The sequence below is a fragment of the Myzus persicae genome, unplaced genomic scaffold (genome assembly GCF_001856785.1).
Source record: "Myzus persicae strain clone G006 unplaced genomic scaffold, MPER_G0061.0, whole genome shotgun sequence".
NCBI classification, from domain to species: Eukaryota; Metazoa; Arthropoda; class Insecta; order Hemiptera; family Aphididae; genus Myzus; species Myzus persicae.
This window is the reverse complement of record NW_019100468.1, coordinates 242,330-253,331: the sequence shown is the minus strand read 5'-3', so window position 1 is coordinate 253,331 and position 11,002 is coordinate 242,330. Positions and strand designations below refer to the sequence as shown.

The window sequence follows — 11,002 nt, the reverse complement described above, 5'->3', positions numbered from 1 at the left end:
TGACTGGTGGTCAGGCAGGGATCCAGAGTAAAGATCTGGGGAGGGGGCACTATTTTCTGCTTATATAAAATTACAATATTTGAATGACTATCCACCAGGAACAAAGATAGTACTATCTTAGTTTGTGCACCCCAGGTCCCCAGAATGATACGTACTCGTATAATAATATATTATATTATCAGACATACTTGTAATTTTAAATATGGTACTATCAGGATCTGTAGAATTATTAAAAATTGGGAAATAATATGTCTGGGGGGGGGGGGGTACGCCACTAGCCCCCCTGGATCCGTCCCTGGTGGTTGTGCCTCTTGGTAGGGATAATATAGATAGACGTCAATTTTTCTAAAAAATGAAATTCCAGCCATGCACTAAAAAAAAATATTGATAAATACAAGCTAGTTACTGTTTTTTTTTTAAACTTAATGAAGAAATTGTATAATATGTTATTTCACTTTGACAAGTTACCTAACCTTACGTTTTTACTTTAGGTAAAATAAAACAATACGCACAGTATTAGGGACGGGCGTAACACGATTGCGGACTTTTTACCTTTTTACCTGAAAAAAACATAACACGATTGCGGACTTTTTACCTTTTTATATTTGAGGAAAAACAACACGATTGCGTGTTAAATATTTTTATTTTGAGTAAACACAATTTTTATGTTCCTGTAATTTATTGTTTTTTAATTTCAAAATCAACTGAAACTTATATACAAATGTGGCACACAATTATTAATTTATGTTTAAGATTAGACATAGATATACAAAAATCGTTAAAGTATTCAAATTTTCATTTTGATTTTGAAAAAAGTGCTCACAACGCTGTTAGACATTTTTTTCCAAACTGCAAAATTATGGCCTGCAGATTTCATTTAGGCCAATCTTGGTTCAGGAAAATTCAAAGTGACAGTAATTTATTAAAAAATTATAATTCAAATTCTGAACTAGGTGTTTGGTTGAAACAATTTTTTGCACTTGGATTTTTACCTTCGGAAGATGTAGAAGATGCTTTTACTTATTTAATTGAAAATAGCCCTACTGATAATTTTGAATTCACTGATTATATACTGAACAATTATATATCATCTGATGCCGTTTTCCCACCGATTTTATGGGCAACTGAACCTTCAACAGAGGCAAGAACGACCAATGTGCCAGAATCATTCCATAGTCACTATAATTCTCAGTTTTATACGTCTCATCCATCTATTCACCAAGTTCTACATATTTTATTAGATATCCAAAGTGAAACTTATTTAAAAATATATAGTTTAAAACAAAATAATATTAACAAGCCTCGTAAAGATCAAGAAGAGAATATTGCATATATAATAAATACTTGGCAAAAATATAAAAAAAAAGAAATATCTTTAAATAATTATTTGCTGACATTAGGACCACGTTTTTGTGCAAAAAAGTTATAAGAACTTGATTTTTGTTATGTATATAGGTATATTTTTTTTTTTTGACACGTAATAATAAGTTACTGTGATTTATATACATATATTTTTACTAATTTACTAATTTTTACTACTATTTTTACTTATTTTTTTTACTTATTTTACTAATTTACTATTTTTACTTTTATTAATTATTATTATTATCATCGTTATGAGTACATCTTAATTCTTTATTATATGATTTTTTTTTACATACTTATTGAGTTACTATTAATGTTGGTAAAATTATTTAAATATTTGTGTTTGCTCAAAATAAAAATCGTGTTGTTTTTCCTCAAATATAAAAAGGTAAAAAGTCCGCAATCGTGTTGTTTTTTCTCAAATATAAAAAGGTAAAAAGTCCGCAATCGTGTTATGTTTTTTTCAGGTAAAAAGGTAAAAAGTCCGCAATCGTGTTGCACCGATTAGGGACAACAGACGTATTTGTAGAAAAATTTAAAATCTTCGTAATTCGTAGGTAATAACATTGGTTATAAAATAGGTATACGACTATACGAGTATAGGTTGTAACTTGCAGGTATAACATTAATGTATTATTATACAAGAAATAGTAATAATGTTGTATATTATTGTTAATTAGATATTTTCGTGTATACCTGAATCATCTACAATTTATTTTTGCTTGAAACATGACTAAAAATCAAATTAATATGTTTAAGGTCAGCTAGGCATTTTCTGGTAGGGCCATGGTAGGCAGCCAGTGTAAATAATTATGTTGAAAAATGATGTATAGAAAATCGTGGTGTCTGGCTAATGATAACTTCAATAAGTACTATTTTTACGAATATTTATTTTGTATAAATCGTTTGATCTGTAATTTTTAAATTCGACATCACCAATTGATATTCGTCTGCAAAGCAGTGTGGTCTCAGCCAAAGTTGAATATGCAACAAGTGGATTTATCATGTCATATGGCTACATCAAACAAAATTTCTAGAATTTTGAGCTTTTATTGGTACAAAAAAATAGGTACCACAAGACTATGAGAGAGCCGATTGACCAGTCAATACCTCAGATGGACCAGATTATAGCTTATACTTAGGTATATTTTATTTGGCTGGCAATGCTTGCTGCTACCAATCGAGTATCAACTATCAAGACAGCATCACTAATTAAGACGATATATTATATACACTAAATTCGTGGACAGCACGCGCCCTCGCCGAAATATAACTCGTAGAGTCGTGTCCAGCGACAACCGCTGGCTATCGATCGCGGTCGACCACGTCGATTTACATATTTTTCACCATTAAGATATTATTGTCATAGCCATTAGCCATCAATCAACGCAAAGTGATATAACAATCGTTGCACCGTCATCGTACTATTGCCAATAACTATTACTATTTACTGGTCGCATATAGTTACTTTGGGAAATCGTTACATATTATGTGCGTTTCATAGTTTCATTATTTATTACATTATTATCGGTATTCGGGACCTAACCGGAATAATACTTTTACTTTCTCTAAGCCGAACAAAATCGGCTACGCGCTCCCAAGCGACCCTTTGCCCTTTTATCACGAATTTGCGGTGCCGTTAAAAATTACGATCGTTACACTAATACACTATCGCGGCGAGTTTTTGCGGTCTAACGATCGTTAATTTTCCCCATAATATAATAAGATATCGGTCGTAAGTGCAAACATACCGCGAGTCCGCGATCTATATAATAATAATAACAACGACAATGACAATAATTACGCCGCCGCCGAATCGAGGTAAAAACTCGAAAGTGAAAAGGTAAAGAAACCGCCATACACACAAACGACGGTACGCCGCCGCGGAGCGCAGGTTCGAGTTGAGGTCATACCCTTGGTAGTAGTTGTTGTACACTATAATACAACGCACTCGTACAGTCGTACCGTCGTTTACTCCACTCTCGGCGAACCAGTCGGCCGGCGGGTCGACCTTGGCGGCTGTAGAACATACCGATATTCCGTGCGGCTAGACCTTGATCCGTTTCGCTGGTTGTTTTTATCGCGGTTATCACGCCGACCGCCCGTCCACCATTCACCCAGTGACCGTGTTGCTGTCTACACGCACGTCGAGCACCGAACACCATGAGTGGCAAGTGAGTACAACATGTATTATAAGTGTAATTTGTTGTACGATTGTATTTCTCTGTACAATATCGTACCTAATCCAACTTGATCGTTTTCACCGATTTTCAATCATTTTTCTCGTCCATCGACCATCGTTGACGTCGTCATGTCGTTTTGTTTGCTTCGCAGATCAGACTTCGGACTCATCGGCTTGGCCGTCATGGGCCAAAATCTCATACTCAACATGAACGATCATGGGTTTGTGGTCACCGCCTACAACAGGACCGTCGAGAAGGTGGACGAGTTCCTGCAAAAGGGTGCCAAAGGCACGAAAATCGTTGGAGCGCACTCGCTTAAGGAATTGGTCGACTCATTGAAAAAGCCTCGCCGGGTCATGATGCTTGTCAAAGGTGAGTCAAATTTGTACAGTTTTCATCGAACACTACTAATGTCAACACAAGTAGATCGGAAGTAGGTGGGTAGCCACTTGGACTAACTACCTTTTATAAAAGTCTCATTTTGAAACTAATTTCTACAATATGATAGTAATGAGTATCACGTAGGTGTGCTCGTTTCATTTTTAGCCAGTCCAATAGAATGATAAGCAGCCGACTTATTTTTCTCGCTGTGTCATAACTCATAAGTAATACCAGCAAAGGGTGTGCAAGGTAAAAACTATGTGCTCCTAAGTCATTCGATTATATGCTTGAGTAAAGTATTGTTTAGTATTGACATAAATAGGTATAATATTATATACGTGGGTGATTGGCATTTAAAATTAATATTTACCGACCCTCTAATTAATCCAAAAGTAATTTCAGGTGCGGTGAAAGCAGAATTCACTGTGTCAGTGCTTTTGTCTATGCTAAGTACTTCAGCATTACGGTGTACACACTGTACTGTACGCAAGCTGTTTTTAACACCTCTATTGTTACAAACATCTGAGCCTAACATGCTGCTACAAACACTTTGATTGTTGCATCACTCAAACTCACTTATAATGTTCCTCATTAAATTAATAATGATTGTTGAACAATTGAATATTTAGACAAATTAACTTGTAGGTAATATTGGTAGAAGTCAAGCTATTCTATTAAAACATGTTATGGTTATAGAACTTAAATTAAAACAAAATAATCCATAGTATAATCCTAAGGTGTAGATATGTTCAAGAAATTTATTTATTTATAAAATAATAGCACACAATAGTAAAAAAAAAAACAATAATTCTTTTATATTTCAGTCAAACTAGAATTTCTAGTTGTGTATTGTTCTTTAGTCAAGAGTCCGTCTTTGATCTTTTCAAACCTCTGTTTTTGTGGTAACACTATTGCTATGAATCCAAGATCATCTGGTTTGGTCAACATGATGTTTGGAGTTTCTGCTAGTTTGCTGTTCATTTGCACTAATTTTCCCGGGACGGCCGACAGTATTTTGTGCTCTTCGCCGTCAGAACAATGGACCTTACACAGAGTTGACCCTGCCTGCACAATTTGAGCTCCTCGTTTTCCTTTTCCCGTCATTATATTGCTGAGGCGGTCAGTGTTCCCTGATACTTGAAAATCTATTTTGTCGATGGTTTTGCCCATTAAAACATGAGTGGGTGCCAACGACAAGATGCACAGATTGTTGGAATGAATTAACACACTGTAGTCTTGATTGGGTTTTTCGTTGACGTTCGTGGCATAACGAGATTCATAGTACCGTTGAACGACAGTCGGTGGAACATCTTTAGATATGTCAACCGTTTGTTCTATTGATGGAACTGAATCGTCGTCGATACCGAAATCATATACACTCGATTTGTCCATTTTCATTAGTCTACACGGTATACGAAGGTTTAATTATTTAGACACGTTTAAGTTGTGATCAAACTATGAATTAATGATTAACATTAGTTTTTACGGTTTTTGTTGGAATGAATCACTTTTGTACGAATGATGATGGACATGAAGTTCAAATTTAAATCTTTTAATTTTCGTGTACAATAACGTGCTACTGATAACGTATAAAGTGTTATCTGAATGTCATTAAAACCAATGGTACCAACTTAAAATATTTATATTATTTATCGTTGCCTCTTATTTTTGAATTATGAAGGTAATACTCCGCCATTAACTTTAATATATTTTGTTTTTTTTATCAAATCGTGCTAATTAAATGTTAATTTCTATACAAATGCATACAAGTTTTGTTCGTTATAATTATTTTCATTTATATTTGCTGTACTTAATGTATGTATTTTTTGCCATAAACATAATCAAAATATAACAATTTTGTGATGCATGTAAAAGTTTAAGCATTTTTACAATGACTAATAAACTAAATTGTCATTCAAACATTAGAAATGTTAATATTTTCAATGAGTTCCTTAATTCATTTTTGGTTTATTTTTGTTTTAGCTGGTAGTGCTGTTGATGATTTTATTGCTCAACTTGAACCTTTGTTGGAAACGGGTGATATCATTATCGATGGTGGAAATTCTGAATACCAAGATACACAACGCCGAACTAAAGCACTTGCCCAAAAAGGCTTGTTGTTTGTTGGTTCAGGCGTATCTGGTGGTGAAGAGGGAGCACGATATGGTCCATCATTGATGCCTGGGGGAAATCCAAAAGCTTGGCCATATATTAAGGATATTTTCCAAGTGAGTAGTCCTTAATATGAATATTATGTTGATATATTTTCCCTATAACTAGCAATTATATGTATACTATGAAGTAGTCTTGGGATATTTAATTATTTTAATTTGTTATTTTACTTACTTACCAATATTTAGTTAATATTGCATACCTATAGAACTGAATAATTTTCTTATAGAAAATAAATTATTAGATAATTATACCTGAGCTAATGTGCTTTTTTGTAATGTTATCTTATCATTTAAATTTTCTATTACCTTCAAATATTATTATTATAATACATTTTAAGAACCAAGTCTTAGTTGATCTGTACATAAATTCTATTCAAATTCATAACTTTGACAACCTAGCCTTGGTTCAATAAATAGTTCCATTAAACTAATAACAAAATATAGGTATTTTAAAGTTTATTCATGTTATGCCTACAGTTAAAAATAGTTTTGTTTATTGTTGTAATGACTGGTACAGGGCTATTTGGGCGTGTAATTTGATCATATTTTCTACTGCCTCAAGGCAACTGCCTACCAGATATATAATATAATAATCCTTACCTACCAAATTGATATTATAATAATGCTATGAAAGTAATTACTTTCACTTTGATCAAGATTTTATTTCATGCAATCTTAAGAAAATAGTATGTAAACATTATAGTTAAATTAAATATATTGTTATTATGATTGTTAAGAAATCCAATTGCCTCCAATTTTGTATCAAACCATATCTAATTTACAGAGTATTGCTGCTAAAGTTGACGGTGAACCTTGTTGTGATTGGGTTGGTGAGGATGGTGCTGGCCATTTCGTGAAAATGGTCCACAATGGAATTGAATATGGAGACATGCAACTTATCTGTGAAGCATACCATTTGATGAAATCTGCTTTAAAAATGAATAATAAAGAAATGGGATTGGCCTTTGAAGAATGGAATAAAGGGGAATTGGACTCATTTTTAATAGAAATCACAAGAAACATAATGCAGTTCAAAGACGACAATGGAGAATATTTACTTGAGAAAATCCGTGATGCAGCTGGCCAAAAGGGTACTGGTAAATGGACCGCTATTTCTGCATTGGATTATGGTGTTCCAGTCACACTTATTGGAGAATCTGTCTTTGCACGATGTCTGTCTTCATTAATTGATGAAAGAGCGGAAGCTAGTAAAGTTCTTCAAGGACCAACAGAGGCCTTTAACGGAGATAAACAAGCTTTCTTAAAAGACATTGGAAAGGTAACTTAATTTTAAATTCAGTACAAATCAGTTACATAGAGTTCCAAAGGTCAGTAGGTTACAGTTATAATGTGTTCTCATTGTAAACAAAATGTGATAAAATATAAAAAGTATAAAAAAATATTTTCATTAATACTGATTTAGTTAATACTAAACCATAAGTTAAATTGATTATGATTGGAAGTTTTCACAATACTGTAATCTTATTCTTAATTTTTATAAACTTAAAAACACTAGAACCTTGTACATATTTAGCATAATGTGTATAGTTATTCACATCTATTCTATAATATCTACACAACGAAATATATTGATTTGCTGGTAGGAACTGGCGTAACATATAGAAGGTGTATGCACCATTGTTGATGTCTTGTTCTAATACATATTCATTATTAATTGGTGTGATGTATATTTTTATATTTTATTTACCATCATATTATAGACTCTTATATTTTACTCTTTCTTAGCGGCATCTCATTCTAAACGATAGTCCTTATGATTTATACTGTATTTAAGTAACTGAATGTGTTGATGTAACACATATGTTTTTGTTGCAATTTAATATTAATATTTTGTTTTAAGGCGCTGTACGCATCTAAAATTGTTTCATATGCTCAAGGATTCATGTTGATGCGAGAAGCTGCAAAAATACACGGCTGGAACTTAAATTATGGAGGAATTGCACTCATGTGGCGTGGAGGATGTATTATTAGAAGGTTGTATTATTATATTTACTTTTAGCTACTGAAGAAATTGTTTGACGCAAATATTGTATTCTAGTGCATTCTTGGGAAAGATCAAACAAGCATTTGAACTTGATCCAAATCTTAAGAATTTGTTACTTGATCCATTCTTTAAAGATGCCGTACACAACAGTCAAGCAGCTTGGCGCAAGGTTGTTGCTTCAAGTGCCATGCTAGGTATCCCCACTCCAGCTTTCAGTACGGCTCTTGCCTTTTACGACAGTTATAGAAGTGCTAGGCTTCCGGCCAATTTATTACAGGTAAAATATATACTAAACACATTTGTTATTTATTGTTTAACATGTAGTATAATTGTAAACAATTTTAATTTGCTAGGCTCAACGTGACTATTTTGGTGCTCATACTTATGAGCTTTTGACTGCTCCTGGAAAATATATTCACACAAACTGGACTGGTACTGGTGGTGATGTTTCGGCTAGCACATACAAAGCTTAGGTGTGTAACAAGCACTGATTGCCTGTAAATTATTTAATTTTTGGGACCAGACATATAAAATGGGTTTATATATTCTCACAGATTGCTTGTTAAAACCGATTTTATGTTATTGTATTTAAATAAAATGTACTTTCATCTACTTAAAATTAATTATCATGAAACTTAAAAAAATATTAGTTCACTTCTGTATTGTAAAACATGATTATTGTTATTCCCCTTTTTAAACTTTTATATTTATATAGTGTACTGTTATTGTTAAAAATGTATTGTTTTGTCAAAAAAACCCGTTTTGTTAATAAGAGTATAATATTTTTTTTTATTAAAAGTGGTGAATTTCATAACAAGTTTATTTTTTTAATGACAAATTAATTGTTTCTGTGTATAAACAATAGTGGAAAGTTGATGTGTAGCTATCAGTTACTGTACTGCTTTGAGTGGACATTGGCTTAGAGATATTATTTTTTATTGGGAACACGTTTGGGGGGGGAGAGAACTGACTCATTAATTTCAGGGATACTGTTAAGCTTTAATATTGTATTTTACTCTTAAGCCAATAAGCAATCATTTCATAATATTGTAAATAATAAACTACTACATTCAATAGATGGTCATAAGGTATGAATTTCTATATATTTCATTATAAATACAATTACAATGCAGGCAGTGTCGGTAAAAATATTATTAAACTCAAAATAAACTTTATAAGGATATTTTAATTGTCTATAATTTAAAATCCATAAATTTCAAAAAATATATTTTAATATATATTTATAAATACCATTAATACACATCCTCTCAATCCTTAAATATTGACAAATTCAAAAATTATTGTATATTAAGATTTATCAATTTTTAACTATAGATTTATGTACCTACTAAGTATGTTAAGTTATCTGTTAATGTTATATTATTAATTATATTTGAATATTTTTGCCTAAGTCCGTTGATTCGGTATAGTTCAGCTGCTGTTCTTAAATCACTTATGTAGTCAAGACTCAAGGGTACCTAATAGGTAACTTATTTGTTAATATTATATAATATTAAATTAGTATCAAAAATATATAACATTTTCAAATGTTTATGTATAATACTTTATATTACAATAATGTCAAGGTCACAAATATAGGTATATTACCTACACGTCTTGATAAGGTGAAATGTTATCCAAGGCGTCTTTAAAATATGTAGGCATAATAGTTTTAAAAAAATTCAATAATTGACTGATAACATTTAATTTTTAGATTTCAATAACTTTTAATGTAGGTACCTAGGTACTTACTACGCACTATTTACCTAGCTATTTTATATTATAGATAGGAAAATAAAAGCATTCATGTCTTAGGTATGTATCCATGACCAGGGTCTGAAAATTTGCAGGCCTGGGGGAGAGTACATTTTGGGGCCTAAAATGTCATCATTGTCAAGTGTCCGTTTATAATGATGCATGAGCCAAAATAGGCTTTAAATATTACACTTTGTTCTTACAACAATATGAATAAGTAAATAAATTAATAACACAATACATAATTTACTTAAGCTTAATATTGGTAATTAAATTGATAAAATAAGTCAATAAATGTAGTAAAACAATATTATAAATTAACTTTCCTATTTTTTAAATCAACAGATGTGTCTATAATATTGTTATATTTTAGTTGGTCAGCAATTTCTTTCTATAGATACCCATTAGGTATAGGTAAGTTGGTGTCTTTTTCTTGGGATGGAGTGCTTTAAAGATATTTTTAATTTTCAACTTCAGCTTTAAAAATCGAATTTTAATAACTTTAAAATTATAATTTAGTTGCTACCTTAATTATAATAATTATCTACTAATCTACTACTCGATACTTACCTATTTGTCTAGAATTTTAAGCAACACCTACCTAAGTTAGGAAAAAATTATCTGTTTCGAAATTTTTTTTTATCAACGCATTTATCACCATGTACTTAAATTGTTAAGTCAACTTTGGAAGGTCAAAATAAACTTTTACTTGTTTAAAATTTAAGTATCATAATTGTTTATTTTTTAATACAATATAATACCTACACACAATCATAATATGAAAATTATCAAACAAATATTTCACAAATTACAATATTAAGTATAATTCTAAAAATATTAAAATGTAAATATTTTAAATTACAACAAAATAACTTAAATCGTATTTCTTGGTTATTTAAGAGGACGTTATACTCGCGTGTGTTGTCTCCGTCTTATTAGAGCGTAGCATATCAAATTGTACGTTTAGCTCTGTTAGCTTAACAATTAGAGTGAATTGACTTCTTATTAAAATTAAATGTAAGATTATTACGGTGGGCTTCTGGGCTTTATATTATATTTTAATTTTAAAGAGAGTTATGAGTATCTTAAAATTGTAAATTGTTTGTATAACTTAAAATAAGTAATAACTATTTTTAAAA

At 31.4% G+C, this 11,002-nt stretch overlaps 2 protein-coding genes across 2 annotated transcripts; one reads left to right on the top strand and one right to left on the bottom strand.

Annotated features, from left to right (window-relative positions):
• Window positions 1-3,382: 3,382 nt before the first annotated feature.
• On the top strand, window positions 3,383-8,864 carry LOC111039992 (6-phosphogluconate dehydrogenase, decarboxylating). Its single transcript, XM_022324074.1, has 7 exons — window positions 3,383-3,539; window positions 3,700-3,920; window positions 5,913-6,157; window positions 6,888-7,382; window positions 7,965-8,098; window positions 8,163-8,385; window positions 8,462-8,864. Exons 1-7 carry the CDS (start codon window positions 3,529-3,531, stop codon window positions 8,579-8,581), a joined length of 1,449 nt encoding a protein of 482 aa, XP_022179766.1. The 5' UTR covers window positions 3,383-3,528; the 3' UTR covers window positions 8,582-8,864.
• LOC111040780 (protein Simiate) lies at window positions 4,338-5,592 on the bottom strand. The gene has a single exon (XM_022325159.1). It carries the CDS (start codon window positions 5,325-5,327, stop codon window positions 4,743-4,745), a length of 585 nt encoding a protein of 194 aa, XP_022180851.1. The 5' UTR covers window positions 5,328-5,592; the 3' UTR covers window positions 4,338-4,742.
• Window positions 8,865-11,002: the final 2,138 nt, after the last annotated feature.

Excerpts from the sequence above, each read along its gene's own strand:
- LOC111040780 (XM_022325159.1), bottom strand. The coding sequence starts at position 5,327 with ATGAAAATGGACAAATCGAGTGTATATGATTTCGGTATCGACGACGAT.
- LOC111039992 (XM_022324074.1), top strand. Across the intron at positions 3,921-5,912 it reads GGTCATGATGCTTGTCAAAG|CTGGTAGTGCTGTTGATGAT; the intron begins GTGAGTCAAATT and ends TTTTTGTTTTAG. Across the intron at positions 8,386-8,461 it reads TTCCGGCCAATTTATTACAG|GCTCAACGTGACTATTTTGG; the intron begins GTAAAATATATA and ends TTAATTTGCTAG.